Genomic DNA, 16800 nt, shown 5'->3' on the forward strand with positions numbered 1-16800 from the left:
CGGGGAACTCGGAACTTCATTTCTAACTTCCTGTTCATGATTCTGGTCTGCTGATACACAAAAAGAAATACTGTCTTCAGAAGTTCAGTATTTTGCTGCTTTGTCAACTTTTCAAGAAACTGTGGAAACACCATTTGATGATGAAGACCATGAGGTGTAGTCGAAAGCTTCTGAAAGAAGAAAATTAAAGTTTTATTTATAAAGCACCATCTCATACAAAAACAGCTCAAAGCTCTTTACAGAAAACAAAAGAGCAAAAAGGTGCTTATATAAACAAATACATTCATGAATGCATATATACATACCCACCTACAATCAGTGCAAACGCAGTGTGTTGGTTTAAAGGCCAGCGGCAAACCAAACTGTTCCTGTTCCATAAATGTTGAATCTCACCAGACTTTGAAAGTGCTTGAGATGGAACTTAAGTTTGTTTTGTCAAGATTGTTATTATTATTGTCAAAAAATTTTACCTGAGATTGTCTACTTGTGTGAGTGTATTAAAACAATTAGTAATGCATATTCATATATGCATCATATATAGTATGATCATTAGTACCTTGTACTGATTTACGTTTATGTTTATGTTCATATTTGTCACTAAGAATAACAGCATGGAAGTTCAGGATGGTAAAGTGTCTCCATTCTCAGATAAAATAGGCTCCTATATTTATTTCTGTTGTTCTGTGTTTAACGTGAATATGACAAATGTTCGGGTAAAAATGATAGTGGTGGCCTTTTATTTTGGAGGGAAGCCATCGCACTTTGCCGGAATTCCGGTATGTTGTATGATGTGAAACTTGACGCAGCGCGCTGTTGCGTCTGCAGCAGCGGGGTGGTGACGTCAGACGCTCTGCTGCTGTTTGATCACCGTGAACCTGAAGCTGCTGTCGAGGAGCCGTTGAGCAACACATTCGATCAAGAGTTGTTTCATAATCACGCTGGACTGGTGACTTTCTGTCAGCCAGCACCTTGGAGCTTTACGCCCCACTAAATACTCAGAATACTGAACAGAGTTTGGTTGGTGGCCAGTCAGAGATTTTAGGTGGGTGAAGTCTCACTCATGACTATTCCTAAAATCCAGATGTGAAGTTTTTCTTCTAGAGGAAAACAAATTTAACATAAAACAAATCTATTTTCTTCATTTATTTTGCTGCTTCTTCAATTTTACAACTGAAAAGTTAGAAACTCTATCTGCTCATGAAGACCATGACATGTGGTCAAAAGCTCAGAAAATTGATTTGCAACTTCGTACCAAGACGGACAACTTTACAACTATGATGACTTTATCCAGCTTCTGTGTGTGTTCTTCAAAGTCAAGAGAGGATGAGAGGCCGCTGCTGCCGGGGAGCCGCTGAGCAGAGCACCAAGCCAGTTCGACGCTGGTGCTGGTCTGATGGTGGCTGGACTCAGACTGTCAGATGTGAATCAGCTGCAGTCGTTCAGCCAGCAACGAAATTCATCTGAGACCCAAACTGAACACAAGAGGAGTGTGTGTGTGAGTGTGGGAGTCATCTCTCAGCTTCTTTACACCACTGCCTCTATTTAGCATCAGTTTCCATGGCAACAGGCTCAGTGTCGTCGAGAGCAGCCGAGCTGACGCCGAACGCTCCAGTTTTTATTACGACTGTTATGAAATGCATCACATCACATCTGTTCAGCGGCTGCTAAAAACTGATAATCACATCTGGGACAAAACAACAACCATGGCCAAAAGTCAGTGGACGGCTGAGCATGTGATAGAGGCACCATGTTCAGCTCCAACAGCCTCCACTCTGCTGCTTCCAGTCTTTCACCACATGTTCAACCTGCTGCATGACGTCACTGTGAAAACAGAGTTTCTTCAACAAACAAGCAGCATTCACGACCATACTGCTTCAACAATAACCCAGTATCAATGAGGAGTTTGGACCAAACCAAGGAACACTGGGCTGTCCACATATTTTAGACCATATGGTGTATTTTTTTAATTAGACAAAACATCCACACAGACAGGAAGAATTCAAATTCAACAAAGCAAGATTTACATTAATGAGAAACATCAATCACAATAACGGGATGTTATTTTGAAGGGTAGCAGAAACTTCCTGTCAGTCAAGTTGCAGTCTGACATTTTTGTCTTTAATAAACAAAAAACAACACAGAAGTCAGACACTTATATTTGTGGTCAGTTGCGCTAACAGTTTCCCCCCACTCCCAGTCTTTGTGCTAAGCTAGGCTAAACATGTCACGGGCACAGATACGCAGTCTGTAGAGGTGATGTTCACAGCTGCTGCTGTCAGTGGTAACATGTCTGTGGGTCATTTTCCCCTCAGTAATGACTGCAGACACGGTGAGCTCCTGTCAGTCTGTGACCTGGCTGCTGCTCCTCTCATTTAAACCTCATCTTTCTATTTTAAAGTGGATCATTGAGTTTTTATATTTTACTGCATTTTATCAGCTCAGTGTGACTTTTGACCTCTGGGTGAAAATGTTTCTGCACTCCGATAGGTGCTAACACGAAAATGGAAACATAAGGGCCTATTATGAACCAGTATGATGACAGACACCATTAAATCCATCAGGAGAACAAGAGCCTGTTGCCATGGCAGCAACAGGATGGGGCTCATCTGTTTACAGCCTGTTTTTGAGCCTTTTGGCTTTATCTCCTTTACAAGTCTGCTGAATTAGCTGTTAGCCGCTCCTGTTAGCTGTGTCCTCATGGATCTACAGACAGCTATCACTGGATCACTGTGATGCTGAAGACATTTTAAAACATGAAGATTCTCAGGAGGTTCTGCAGAGTCTTCTTCTCTGGTTTCTCAGTGGATTTCTGGAGTTTATTCTGGATCCTCGGAGATAAAGATCTCCTCAGGAAGTGAAGTCACACTGAATGAGATCAACATGTGTTCCGTGTGTGTTCTGACTCTGAGGAGGAGTTTTGCCTCCCCTTGAGTCTGTGCGTTACACAGCAGACCCTACAGTTCCACCAGGGTTAAACTGAGTCCTGAACGATGAGTGAAATCACTGAGGAGCTCAGAGGAGGTTTCATTCTCCTCCTCCTGTGATGTTCATCTTCTGAACGGAGCTTTATTCTCTTCCTGCAGAACATCGACAGTCAGGTTTTATTAAACGTCCATGTTGAAGCTCGCTGTTGTGAAGAGGCTGAGTATTTAAATGTCCCTCCTGAACCGTCCTCTGGTCGTCTACAATGCGGACCAGTCTAGAAAACCTCTCTTCCTGTGCTCTCCGGCAGGTCTGTCAGTCCCTGCAGCTCCCGCAGACCCTGAGGAGAAGAAGAAGACGACAGCAACCAATCAGATGTCTCATCTGACTGAAAACAAGACGCTGACTCAACCAACATCTACTCGGCCCCTGCATTCCTGTCTGAAAGGACAGGAACTGATCACTGAGTACATTGATTAAACTGATGTAACACTACTACACTACTACATCAGCACTGCGGCCGCAGGAAGTCAGTGTCCTGCTGAGAAACAGCTGGAACAGAGTCACACAAAAGCCTCGAGCGCTGCTGCTGGATGAGCTGCATTTATTATCAGTCGTTATCAGAATTTACTGTCACTCACTGACATTCAAGACACAGTTACTATTTCATGAAACAAAGAATAATTCATTGATCAGTAACTGTCAGCTGCAGCTCTGACGCTTGTTACAGCTTTTCACTGTGAATCATAATAAAATGAAACATGAAGAAGAGAGAGATGGAACTGACCTCCAGCACCATGCGGATGTTGGCTTTAATCTTAGCCGAGTCTTTGGTGAGCTGCTCTGTGAAGCTGAAACACATAATGTTAGCATAGTTAGCATCTCTCACTCATAACAATGGACACAACGAGCATTGAGCTAATGTATAACTGAAACTCTACAGATGTTTCCCCAAAGTCAGGTTTTCATTTCAAACTGTGCATGGACAGCGTTTATACAGCACTTTCCTGGTCTTCCCACTGGAGGAGCCACCGACACTCTGACCACCACCTGCTCTACACCCACTCCACCCCCTGTAGGTGGTGACTCTATCTCTGGCTCGACTGAAACAAACTGTATTTTATCTTCCACTGCAGATAAAGTCAGAGCTGAGGTTGATTCTCTGCTGGAGGTGAATGGTTCCTGGAGATATAAAACCTCAGAAGAAGAAGAATGGCTTCGGCTGCTGTGTTTTAATATCCTGTGATGGTGAACTGACGCTGTGAGCTGACTCGTCTTCTTGTCGATGAATCGCAGAGCTTCGTCGTGGTTCATCTCCACAAAGAAACCGTAACCGACTGCCACAAAGATCCTGGACGAGTCCTCACTGACAGACAAGAAGAAGAGAGGTCAGAGTTAAAGCATGCATGGATACTTCCTTCAGGTTCTACTGCATCTTCTGAAACAACCAGAATGTTTTGTTTTGGTTCTAATGTGACAGCTAATTAAAATCTTTGAATGCCTTTAACTCCAGCAGAGGGTCTTAATGAGGGGCAGGCCTGTATTAGAGACAGGCCTTTATTTCTAGTTCCTGCTGCTGTATTGATAGGTGTGTCATCCTCCTGACATCATCCACTCTGTCACAGTCACTAATATGGTTTGTAATTGATCAGTGTGAATTGTGTCTATCAGAGTCATTGATTAGTATTAACAACAGCTTACACTTCAGCCTGGACGAAGAAGTTACAGCCAAGATCAACTTCAGTCTTCAGCCGCTGACAGCCCAACTCCTACAGGAACACATACACACACACACACACACACACACAAACAGTTTGTTTCATTGATTTCCATGTATGTGTGTGTGTCCATGTGTGTGTGTGTGTCCATGTGTGTGTGTGTGTGTGTGTGTGTGTACCTGCAGACTCTGGATGGTGTTCTTCAGCTGCAGGTACTGAGAGATCTTCTCATAAACTGAGTCTCTGTGCTCCAACACCTTCCTGAGAAACAAACAGTTTCACAGGTCATCACTCTGCATTAACATCGCAATCTTGATAAACTTTATTGATACAACACATTTCAGGAGGCAAATAAAATCAAACAGTTCTAAATAAGATTGAAACAAATTGGGATAAAGTACCCAACACGACAATACCACAATCGACAACAATAATAATAATAATAAAACAAAGCAGCGGAAATGAAAGAGTGAGCTGACATGAATAAATAGGGGTTTTAAAAAGGTTGGAGGGTGACTGAGTTCACTCGGTTAGAAGTAGTTCGTATGACGTCAGAAATCGTTTCCTCTGCGCTCAGAAACCAGCTGTCGATCAGTGTAGAAAAAGGCTTCGGGTGACTGAAAACGTGAGAGGCTGTTACAGTGTCAGTTTGATCACAGTCTCAAACTTCTCCAATCAGATCGCTCCTGATCTAAATCCTCATTCGTCCTGTTTCAGGCTTGACTCCGAGTGTTGAGTCGTGATAGAAAATCTCTGTCTGATGATCTAATGCTAATCGCCCACAGATCTGTGAGCTCCACCCTGAAGAGCTTAAAGATCATCAGCTCAATGTTAAAATCACCCAAAAAGGGACTTAAACCCAAGAAATTCACTGAAGTAAACACATAAGATCATATTCGTAGACAAAGGTGAAAAAACTTGACAAGAACAAACTCTAATCTTTGCCTGGAAGAGTTCTGTAGTCAGAGGAGGAGCTGTGAGGGAGCAGAGGAGGAGCTGTGAAGGAGCAGAGGGGGAGCTGTGAGGGAGCAGAGGAGGAGCAGAAGGAGCAGGAGGAACACACACATTCTGATTCAAGAAGCTAAGCTCTGATTGGCTCCACAAGACACCTCTTGTATTACACAGGAAACCTTCAAGAGCTTCAAGACCTTCAAGAGCATAAAACCCCTTTTGTCTTTCCTCAGACATTAAGTTTAAGTTTAAGTTTATTCACTTTATTGATCCAAAGACTGGGACAACGCAAACATGCACCATGCAGTGAAACACACATTTGGGGTGGGCTGCAGTCAAGCGCACTGCAGCATATTGGGGGGGGGGGGGTTAAGTGCTTTGCTCACGGGCACATCAGCCGGTTAATGGAGGGGGAGGGAATACTCCACCACACCCACATTTTTCTGCCGGTGGGGGAATCGAACCAGCGATCTTCCGGTTCGACTCCGGCAATCTTCCGGTTCGATTCCCCCACCAAGCCGCTTCTCCAACCTCTGTTGGACTCTGCAGGACTCTCCACCAGTCAGTTAGACCTGAATATGGTCTTTGGATGAGAGGCAACACGTTTCAAAGCTTCTGCAAGTCCAGCAGCTCTGTGTGTGTGTGTGTTGTCGTTGTTTCGTGCAGTGTTGTAGCTCTGCTGTGTGTTGGTGTCAATAAAGTTTTATTCTACTCTCTCTTCGCTCTGCAGTCCAAATATCTTGACTATCTCTATCTGACACTTTAAATATTGACTCTGGATTATTGTTCAAATGAAAACTGTCCACTGGACCATCAGAGTGGGTGTGTTATGGTAATAACGTGCAGAAGCTCGTGCAGTGAGTGTCGTTTTGTGTCTCTTACTGTAAATCTCTCTTCAGAACTTCGTTGATGAAGTTTTCATACTGCAGAACCTTCTGATCCACGTTAGCATTAGCATCAACGGGCGGAGTCATCCTCACTGTCTCTTGAGATGCAAACTTCCGCTTGTTATGAAGATAAACTCCGGCAGTAACCTGCTGAATGTCTGACGGACGTTAATTTTAATGCTTCTGTGTCAATACCAAGCCGCAAACTGTTCGGTTAGCACGCTGAAGCCTCATGAAAACACTGATCTGACCCGGCTGTAGATTCGCTGTAAACAAGTACTTCCTGATTTCACAATAAAAGCATTACACTTTTGAGCCACAGAATTAGAGTCAATAGAAAAAATCTATTCTAAAGATAAGATAGATATCAATATTAGCATTTCAAACAACAGCAGGAGAGTCTCTTTTCTGAGATAAAAGAAAAAACATGCAGTGGAGCATTCAGAGGAGAGGTAGAATGAGATGACTTGCTAAAATAATATTCTACAAATATGAAATGAGATTTTTCATGAAGTGCTGATGATGTCAGTCTTCATGTCAGTTTCCATGTGAGTGATTGACAAGTGCAGCAACTCATTATTTTCATTTATTTTTGTTTGTTGCACTTATTAAATGCCATATCGTAACCTGTTTTAAACATCTCTACTAAGTACACCATGAATAATAATGATGATTTAATGATTATTATATTTTACTCTTTGAATGACAATAAATGCCAAACTTTTTTTAATCACCCCATCAGTAAAGATAGCTGTTGTCTTGTGTAAGGTGATGGACCGACAGGTGTATCTCTTCTACCTGCTCTGCTTCTGTAGATGGACTACTCACGTGACGTCACTGTAAACAAAGATGGCGGTGGCTCTGTAACTAGCCCGTTTAACAGAAAATGTGTATTTAAAACTGCCCTGTGCGTGAACAGTTATATAAATATCGTATTTTATAAAAGACATACGTCTGCGTCTCTTTAGTTTGTGTCAGACACAAGTGGCGCGTCGCCAGCAGCTCTTTACAGCAGACAGTTCTCGTTAAAAATCTCGTTTTAGCTTAGCTAGTTTCGCTCGTAGGTTACCATGGCAACATATGCCAAGACGATGTTAGCGAAGAGTTAGCTAGTTATTAGCTCGGGTTGGTGCTTGCTTTTGTAAAAGTTAATATTTCCTCACAAAAGGTTGTTTCGTCGTTGTTTCCTCCTCGCCGCATGAAAGCGCACTGTTAATATGTCTAGAGGATTTGCAAGATTGTTAGGTACCGCTTTTTGGTATTGAGTCGATAAGCTCAACATCAATGAACTGCTAGATTTCTTAATGGAGTTCGTTTTTATTTTTAATCTCATAAACAATTAATTAGTCACGACTCAGGCGTTGTCATCGCTACTGACGATATTCAGGAGCACCCCACCGTCATGTTTCATAATAGAACCTCTTATGCAGAACTACGATTGAGAAATATCTATTTTTCATGATTCTGACTCCACGCGAATTAAATGCAGTTGCAGTGTAGTGGAAACAGTCCACTTCTTCACCGTGAGAGATCAGTGTGAGTCAGTGTGAAGACATGGAACAGTACAGCATTCTGGGTCGGATCGGTGAAGGGGCTCATGGCATCGTCTTCAAGGCCAAACACATCGAGGTATCACTGGTCCACAGCACTAACATTAGCTGACGGTTATTTTTATTTAGGGGTAAGTCAGTTAATCAACATGATACATGACAGAAAATTATTGATGACTACCTCTGTAATTAATGAATAATTTCAGACGGATTTCCAACAAAAAGGCAAAGATACTGTGGTTCCAGCTTCTAAAATTTGAGTTTTTTATGCTTTATTTTGCTGTATATGATAAATTGACTATCTTCTGTCTGATTTTGGACTGTTGATCGGATGAAAGACGACATTTGAATATGTTACGTTTGGCTTTGGGAAATTATAATGACCATTCCTATGATCAATATTATCATAATTATGGGATATCATTTACATACATGTAAATGGAAAAATCAAAGACCATCACTAATAGCCTTAAAAAATGAACTAAAAATCTTGTTATCCTCTCTAGTACTTTTAGCTGAAAAATATGGTCCAATACAAGAACTTTGCAACAACCTGTCACTTTTAATGCCTTAAATGACTGTAATGGAAACGTCTTCATGTGTCCTTAAGCAGCACTTTCATGGGTTTGAACTGTGAATGTAATGGAAAGAAGGACTGTCTCATGTCAAAAGATGGACTGCCTGCTTTATTTAGTTATTTAGTTTATTTTCTATATCATCTTAATTTCTAATATCTTGGTTAATATATAGATTTTTATTTGCCTTGCACTTGTTTATGTTTCTGTAATAAGTCATAGTGGAGAGACGTACTGGAATTTATAAATATTGTCAAGTTCAATAAAGTTGAAAAAATAAAAAAATAATGACCATTCATCACTATTTTGTCACATTATATTGAAACAACTGGTAAGTCTATCATGAAGAAACTCATCAGCAGATCATCACAGGTGATGAAAGTAGGAAGTAGTTGCAGCCCTTTTTGTGTTTCCAAGTAAAACACAATCCTCATTTTAAATCAGCAGCAAACAACATCCCCAAATTTCCTCCCAGCTCAGCAGTGATGTTCTTCAAATCAAACACAACAGTATGCTACTGTTCCACCAACCAAAGGAAAGCACAGACTGACGACTGGTGTCAGAAAAATAGTTTTAAAAAGCTAAAAAAGTCTTATTCTGAAGGTCAGAGGTCCATCACTGCCAGGAACACAGCTGGACTGGACTGAGTGCTCAGTTAATTCATCAGCGCACATGTCTTGCTTTGTCAGTAAAGAAAGTATTGATTATGATGTTTTGAATGCTGTCTGTCAGACAGGAGAAACAGTGGCTCTGAAGAAAGTGGCTCTGAGGAGGCTGGAAGATGGCATCCCCAACCAGGCTCTGAGGGAGATCAAGGCCCTGCAGGAGATCGAGGACAACCAACATGTGAGTTTGAGTGGACGCCATGTTAGGGTCAGAGGTCAGAGGTTAGCCTCACACTCCTCCTCCTCCTCAGGTAGTGAAGCTGAAGGATGTCTTCCCTCACGGCACTGGCTTCGTCCTGGTGTTTGACTTCATGCTCTCTGACCTCTCCGAGGTTATCAGGAACTCTCAGCGACCTCTGACCCCTGCTCAGGTCAAAGGTTACATGATGATGCTGCTGAAGGGCGTTGCCTTCCTGCATCACAACAACATCATGCACCGGGTGAGTTTCCATCTGTGTCACACAGACTCTTATTTTATCTTCGTCATGTTGTGTTATTTCTGACAGATGTTATGATGCATTCATTTTCAGACGTGGATTGTGCACAGTGCATTGTGGGATTGTTTTTAGGAATGAGTGGACATGTCATGTGTGAATGTTTGAGGATACATATTGAGCTTCACACTCTCACACTCTCAATCAAGCGGAGGACAGTAAAAATAGTCACACATGTAGGAACAGGAAAAGATTTCTGTTCCTGTAGCTCTTCAGAATAAAAGCTCTGACGTGTGTGCGTGCATGTGTGTGTGTTTGTGTAGGACCTGAAGCCAGCAAACCTCCTCATCAGCTCTTCAGGTCATCTGAAGATTGCAGACTTTGGTCTGGCCAGATTGTTCACTGAGGAGGGGGAGAGACTGTACAGCCATCAGGTGGCCACCAGGTAACACACACACACACATACACACACACACTGAGCCATACTATTGTTATTGTTATTATTATTATTATGAGCTAATTTAGCAGTGGACTGATGTTTCTGATTGTTAGAGAGACAAACAGCAAATCTTCCTGCTACCCTGTATAGAGACACACGCTTTGATGAAAATACACTAACAACTCAAAACACTCTGAGCCCCAAACCAAAGTCAGGATTTAGTTGGAGAAAGATGTCACCATGGAAACAGAAACAACATCAGAGCCTTAGAAACAGCAGCAGAATCAAACCTGGTTCTTCTGTAGAGCTGTTATCATCTGTGTCTCTCACCACTTCCATCACAGTTTCTCCACAGTCTCTCATGGATTCTTTTATAAATGTCACACTGTGGTTACAATGATTTTGTGGTGGTTTTCCGTTGTTATCATAAACTATAGAACTGGATGGTGATTATAATTCATGTTGGGAATCTAACATCTAACACGCTGTCCGGGAACTGTTCACTGTTTATGTCAGTAGAATAACTTTAAGTGATTTTACTCTACAAAAGCATCCAGAGTCATTGTGAACAGTATGTGTGTGTGTGTGTGTGTGTGTGTGTTTTAAGGTGGTACAGAGCTCCTGAGCTGCTGTATGGAGCCAGAAAGTACGACGAAGGAGTCGACCTGTGGTGAGAATACTGCAGCTGCTCATAATAGTGCTGCTGCTCACACGACTACCCGGTTTACTGACACTCTGAATATGTTTGAGATGTGGTCACTGATGATGGAGAATAAAGTTGTTCTGTACAGTCCAGATCATTCTGACCAAAATTAATCCTTCAGGTGACCCTGGAGCATCTGTCCACTGACTACACATGAAAACTTTAGCTGCAACTCAGCACCTTTCTGAACTTGCATCAAATACATGAATAAATAATGAAGCGCAAAACTCACAGCTGAGCACCAGGGGGCAGCAGCAGTTTGAAGTGTGTGTGTGTGTTTCAGGGCGGTGGGCTGTATTTTCGGGGAGCTCTTGAACTCGTCTCCTCTGTTTCCTGGAGAGAACGACATTGAACAGCTCTGCTGTGTCCTCAGAGTGCTGGGAACACCAACACAAGACAGCTGGCCTGTAAGACATGCACGCATGCGCACACACACACGCAAAAACAAACACACACACACAGATAGAAACCTTTCACATGTTCTGCATCCAGTTTCTACACATAATACACACAACAAACAATAGCAACAGTAATAAACTTTAACCTAAACTAGCAGTACACATACACACAGTTCTCACCACCAGTGTTGTACCTAAGCTAATACTGCAGTACTGTCTCGGGTGAAGTGATGCATGTAAGACTACAAAATGATTAAGTTAATACTTAGTGTTTGTGTGTATTAATATAGAAATACAATAGAAATATACGCTACAACATATGAACATGATATATAGTACAGGACTATAGCATAGAATATAAAATATTATGTAGTGTAAAGTAGCCAAAAGCTTAAACACTGAATGTGATCTCATCTCTTAGTTGTCAGCGTCTGTATTCATTAAGGCAGGAAATGAAATGATTGCAGTAAACAGGGCGTAATGAACTAAAGTTTAATTGTCTTTAAAACAGCTCAAACATCTGATGTTTGTGTTCTTACATTAACTCTTACATTAAACATGGGTCGAAGCTTCATAATTATCCAGTAATTAAAGGAGAGATGTTGCAAGAAAAAATTATGGATTTGCTGATCAGAAATCTGTTGATGGGCAATAATAAAAATATCTCTCTTGTCTGGATTTAATCAAGAAAACTGGAAACAAACACATATCATGTTCTCTATAAGTTCAACATAGAAGCTCAGTTAGCTTTAATGGAAGAACCGGGTTCAAAGTATCCCAGTACATTTACTCAAGTACTGTACTTACAAGTACAAATTTTCCATTTGATGTTGCTTTCTGCTTCTGCTCCGCTCCATTTATCTGACAGCTGCAGTTACTTTTCGTAGATTTGACATTATGCAGAATGCAGAACTTGAGCTGTGATTGGTCGAGTCTGTGCTGATGTTGGATCCGTCTGTCAGTGCACCTGTTGATGTTGTCTTTGTGTCTCCAGGAGATCGTGGAGTTGCCAGATTACAATAAAATCACCTTTAAGGAGAATCCAGCGATCCCATTGGAGGAGATAGTCCCTGACACGTCTCCGCAGGCTGTCGACCTGCTTTACAAGTTCCTTGTTTATCCGTCCAAACAGCGCTGCTCCGCCAGACAGGTAAGAAACAGGAAGTGAGCTTCACATCAGTTCCTCAGGGCTCCGTCTGAGGTCCCTCTTTGTGTCTGTGAGTGCTTTTATTTACAATAAGGTCTGGCTCAATGTTTCTGTACCACTAGTGGTCTCTGCTGGTATCACAGGTGGTCTCATGGTATGCATTGCATTGTGGGAAATGTGTTTGTGTATCTTCACATCTGCTGCTCAGATTTGGGCTGTTGTGTTTGTGGGTAGAGACTAAAGCATCATTTAATTAAAGAAGCTTGTTGGGTTTTGGACTGTTGGTTAGATGTTTGATGGACTGAATGATTGATTAAATCAGAGTGACCTCATCAAACGGTTTGTTTTAGTCCAAAGATATTCCGTTTATTATCATATTAATATATAGACGTTTACATGTTTAGAGGTTTTTGTCTGTGGTTGACTCAAAATGTTCAGCGTGGAGGATTTAGTGACATCTATAGTGACTGCTCAGCTGGTCCAGAAACAGTAAAACCTGCACCTGACTCAGTAATTGATTGATGTATTGATTGGTGGTCCACCTGTGCTCCGCAGGCTCTCCTCCATCCATACTTCTTCTGCTCTCCTCTTCCTGCTCACCACTCAGAGCTGCCCATTCCTCAGAGGGGGGGCCGACCCCCACGCCAGCGCCTGCAGGCTCCACCCACTGACTTTTCATTGGACCTGCCCCTGCAAAGAAGCGTGGTAGACCCTGCACTGCTGCAGGGACACGCCTCCTGCCTCTGACCACCCGACCAATCATCTTTGTCCTTCAGTGACTCTGCACAAAGAGTCGTTGACGTGTTTTTATTTTCTGTCACCTGCTGAAGCTCTTTACACATTTTCATTTGTTTCGCTTCAGCTCAGGTGTGAGGCCGACCTTCATCTGACCTTTAGACAGCATGAGATGATGATACAACACGTTAAATGTTCACACTACACGCGGGATGTTGTCATGTCAGTCCTCTGGCCTCCAGCTGGCTGTTGGTTTTCATTATGTTCAGAATGGAACAGTTACCTGGAGTCTAAAAACACCTGGATCTTCAGCTCCTCACACACACCATTATCAGTCTCTGTAGGTGAGTGTGGACTCACCTGTGGACTTTGCTGCTTCTGAATTCATCAAAGAGACTATGATGAATTCATGATGCTTAAGTCTCTTCATAATGAAGACGAAAGCATCATCACTGTCCAGTGGTGAAGTATTCTGTCCTTTAAAAGCAAGAGTAAAACTGCTAACACCTCACTGGAAATACTGTGTTACAAGTAAAACTGTGTATTAGCCACTGTGTATGTACTTAAATGATCAAAAGTAAAAGTACTTGTTCTGCAGAATGACCTGACCTGTTGTGTTGTTTTATTAATGGATCGTTAATTAATGATGTGGGAAGATGACAGCAGTACTTTAATGGTGTAGTTGGTTGTCATGGATACTTCACATTCTTCTGGGTAGTTTATTATAACGTCACACATTTTTATACAGGTCCTTTTTTAATTTTTAATTAATTTTTTAATTTAATTTAAGTGTCAAATTACTGTTGTATGAGTAAAAAGTAGCAGAAAAGTACATTACATCTACCTCAAACAGTACTTGAATAAATGTACTTAGTTACTTTCCACAACTGGGATTATCATTAATGAAGATTAAAGCCAACTTATTAAATAAATAAGCAAATCAGTCCCGTTCATCTCATTTCAAAAATAAAGGAACTCGAGTCAAAGTGCGGCACCTCCCACTTCCTGTCTGCCCTCCTGTCTGTCAGCTCAGACAGACACACAGGCAGACAGACAGACAGCAGTGTGACTGTGAGCAGCTCCTCAGCTCTGTGAGTATCAGCATCACTTTAATGTCACTGTGTGTTTCTTTACCATGAGCAGGTTCCTCCTGCTGCGCTACAACGAACCACTGATTCACTCTGCGTTCCTTTAGTTTGAGGATTTAAATTTGTTTTATCTTTTATTACTTCTCCCTTTTGATTCTGTGATTTATATGTTGTGCTGGTATTGTCACAGATATCCTGTGTGATTAGCAGAGGTGGAATATAATTAAGTACATTTGTTCAAGTCTTGTACTTAACTTCCAATTTGATGTACTTGTACTTATTTCCATTTCATGTACCCGTATACATCTCCTCTACAGCTCAGAGAGACACGTTGTACTTTTTCCACTTTTATCTGACAGCTTTGGTTACACTTCAGATTCAGATTTTACAAGTCAAATGTGATCAGTTATTAGAATTTTGATTGTTCCAGGTGAAACTGCCCACCTGTACTTACAGGTGAGTGTTGAGCTGCAGAGTGTGGTCAGGTGTTCAATGGCCGCATGGTTTGGGATCCTTCCCGTTTGATCACAGTCATCAGATTGTGATGAAGCTCTGAAATTCGGTTTTCATGAATGCCACACTGGCTGGACCATTCAGGGCTGCCGCTAAAACAACTTGTGTTTCTTCTTCTGTTCTTAAAAAATGTAAATGTTGTGTGTCTTGCAGCCTAGCCCCACCCCTTCACACATCTTCCTCCAATCAGCAAGCATGTCCCATGAGGCTGAGTGGCTGACTGCTGCCAGTCACCAGGTCATCAGTCAAGCTCACTGGTTGGACAACTCCAGCTGTCAGTCACTGAGCTCTGCCTACCTTCTTCCTGTTGATTCAGCTCTGACCCCAACCCCCACCTGCCTTTCTTCTGCAACACTTGGCTGGAACAGTTACTATGGCATCCTTAACCCCTCCACCTCCGCCTCCCCTAGTGATTGGGCGCTCCCTGGCAGTATGTCATGGGGGCAGGGCAGCGTACCTGGTGAAGTATCTAACTGTCTGTCTGAGCTCCACCTGTCTGCTGCGCGTCAGAGTGTGTTTCATGGTTTTGTTGGTGTGTCTGTTCAGACCAGCGGGAGTGTGTGAGCTGCGGGACGAGCAGCGCCTCCCTGTGGAGGAGAGACGCTGCAGGAGGTCACCTGTGTAACACCTGCTGCCTCCAACAGAACACCAACAACCGACCCCTGCTGAGACCAAAGAGGAGAGCGGTGAGACGTGCACACACACACACACACACACACAAACACACAAGCACAGACACACAGGATGAACAGCAGTGTGTATTAACGAGCACAGTCCCTGTTACATCGATCAATAAATGAAAATAAACTGTTTCCTGAACTGTTCGTTTGTCTAAACTGTCTGATGTGTTTTCAGATTGTGACTCAGAGAAAAGGAACTCAGTGTGTGAACTGTTCAACTGGAACTACCACACTGTGGAGGAGGAACAGCGCTGGAGAGCCAGTCTGCAACGCCTGTGGCCTGTACTTCAAACTGCACCAGGTACTACACCTGTCCCGCAAACTGCACCAGGTACTACACCTCTACTTCAAACTGCACCAGGTACTACACCTGTCCCGCAAACTGCACCAGGTACTACACCTCTACTTCAAACTGCACCAGGTACTACACCTCTACTTCAAACTGCACCAGGTACTACACCTCTACTGCAAACTGCACCAGGTACTAAACCTGTCCCACAAACTGCACCAGGTACTACACCTCTACTTCAAACTGCACCAGGTACTACACCTGTACTGCGAACTGCAGCAGGTACTATGCCTCTGCTTCAAACTGCACCAGGTACTATACCTTAACCATAAACTGCAGCAGGTACTACATCTGTACTGCAAACTGCACCAGGTACTACAACTGTATGCAAACTGCCTCAGGTACTACACCTGTACTGCAATCTGCACCAGGTACTACACCTGTACTGCAAACTGCAGCAGGTACTACATCGGTAGTGCTAACTGCAGCAGGTACTGAAACTTCACTACAAAGAACAGCAGCTACTTTAAGGTGTAACCTTTGTGTGTGTCAGGTCAACAGGCCGTTGGCGATGAAGAAAGATGGAATCCAAACCAGAAACCGCAAAGTGACCAATGAGGACAAAAGGAGCAGGAAATCTGACCAATCGGTTACTAAGCTGGCCAGGCTTGTCCCGCCCACTGAGGAGGCCATGTTTGACTCCTTCAGTCAGCTGCCATGTGACCTCTGCTCCTCCTCCTCCTCTCTGCTGAATATGAACATTTAAAACATTTAAAATTTTGTTAATTTTGTGTTTTTTGTACTTAAACTAATAAACTACCTGAGAACTGATTCTTGAAAATAAATCATTTTTATACTTTAACATTTGTCAGCTGCTGCTCTCTGTTTGCTCTTTAATGAACTTATTATTATTAATATTATTATTATGTTGAAGGGATTCCAGATGTTTTCAGACACAGTGGTATCATACATTCTTTACAAAAATATATAGATTTTCATACTCAATAGATCCATCACGTGTTGGTAGAGATGGAAATATTCTCATGATAGGTTAGAAATAGTGTTTTTGACATGTGGCTCAGTTTACAAACTGCCCTGACCTGAAT

General features: G+C 42.4%; 3 protein-coding genes across 4 annotated transcripts; 2 read left to right on the forward strand and 1 right to left on the reverse strand.

Annotated features, from left to right (window-relative positions):
- Window positions 1-1484: 1484 nt before the first annotated feature.
- Window positions 1485-6730, reverse strand: uxt (ubiquitously-expressed, prefoldin-like chaperone). Of its 2 annotated transcripts, XM_041945509.1 has the most exons (6): window positions 6474-6730; window positions 4820-4901; window positions 4624-4691; window positions 4181-4288; window positions 3710-3773; window positions 1489-3262 (listed from the first exon to the last, which is right to left on the reverse strand). In XM_041945509.1, exons 1-6 carry the CDS (start codon window positions 6563-6565, stop codon window positions 3200-3202), a joined length of 477 nt encoding a protein of 158 aa, XP_041801443.1. In that variant the 5' UTR covers window positions 6566-6730; the 3' UTR covers window positions 1489-3199. The 2 variants fall into 2 exon arrangements, 1 of the variants encoding a protein (XP_041801443.1); XR_006007154.1 differs by having other exon boundaries at window positions 1485-3262; window positions 3710-4288.
- A 1036-nt stretch (window positions 6731-7766) lies between these two features.
- Window positions 7767-13258, forward strand: cdk20 (cyclin-dependent kinase 20). Its single transcript, XM_041945510.1, has 8 exons — window positions 7767-8107; window positions 9336-9449; window positions 9520-9708; window positions 10026-10147; window positions 10749-10811; window positions 11128-11251; window positions 12237-12392; window positions 12945-13258. Exons 1-8 carry the CDS (start codon window positions 8033-8035, stop codon window positions 13134-13136), a joined length of 1035 nt encoding a protein of 344 aa, XP_041801444.1. The 5' UTR covers window positions 7767-8032; the 3' UTR covers window positions 13137-13258.
- A 930-nt stretch (window positions 13259-14188) lies between these two features.
- gata1b (GATA binding protein 1b) lies at window positions 14189-16477 on the forward strand. Its single transcript, XM_041946623.1, has 5 exons — window positions 14189-14215; window positions 14879-15185; window positions 15272-15411; window positions 15581-15706; window positions 16248-16477. Exons 2-5 carry the CDS (start codon window positions 14921-14923, stop codon window positions 16458-16460), a joined length of 744 nt encoding a protein of 247 aa, XP_041802557.1. The 5' UTR covers window positions 14189-14215; window positions 14879-14920; the 3' UTR covers window positions 16461-16477.
- The last annotated feature ends 323 nt before the right edge of the window (window positions 16478-16800 follow it).

The sequence above is a fragment of the Chelmon rostratus genome, chromosome 10 (assembly GCF_017976325.1).
Source record: "Chelmon rostratus isolate fCheRos1 chromosome 10, fCheRos1.pri, whole genome shotgun sequence".
Classification (NCBI taxonomy): Eukaryota; Metazoa; Chordata; class Actinopteri; order Chaetodontiformes; family Chaetodontidae; genus Chelmon; species Chelmon rostratus.

Excerpts from the sequence above, each read along its gene's own strand:
- uxt (XM_041945509.1), bottom strand. The coding sequence starts at position 6,565 with ATGACTCCGCCCGTTGATGCTAATGCTAACGTGGATCAGAAGGTTCTG. Across the intron at positions 4,289-4,623 it reads TTCTTCGTCCAGGCTGAAGT|TGAGGACTCGTCCAGGATCT; the intron begins GTAAGCTGTTGT and ends CTTGTCTGTCAG. Across the intron at positions 3,774-4,180 it reads AAGACGAGTCAGCTCACAGC|CTTCACAGAGCAGCTCACCA; the intron begins GTCAGTTCACCA and ends TATGTGTTTCAG.
- cdk20 (XM_041945510.1), top strand. The coding sequence starts at position 8,033 with ATGGAACAGTACAGCATTCTGGGTCGGATCGGTGAAGGGGCTCATGGC. Across the intron at positions 8,108-9,335 it reads TCAAGGCCAAACACATCGAG|ACAGGAGAAACAGTGGCTCT; the intron begins GTATCACTGGTC and ends GCTGTCTGTCAG. Across the intron at positions 10,148-10,748 it reads AGCCATCAGGTGGCCACCAG|GTGGTACAGAGCTCCTGAGC; the intron begins GTAACACACACA and ends GTGTGTTTTAAG.
- gata1b (XM_041946623.1), top strand. The coding sequence starts at position 14,921 with ATGTCCCATGAGGCTGAGTGGCTGACTGCTGCCAGTCACCAGGTCATC. Across the intron at positions 15,186-15,271 it reads GGGGCAGGGCAGCGTACCTG|ACCAGCGGGAGTGTGTGAGC; the intron begins GTGAAGTATCTA and ends GTGTCTGTTCAG. Across the intron at positions 15,412-15,580 it reads TGAGACCAAAGAGGAGAGCG|ATTGTGACTCAGAGAAAAGG; the intron begins GTGAGACGTGCA and ends ATGTGTTTTCAG.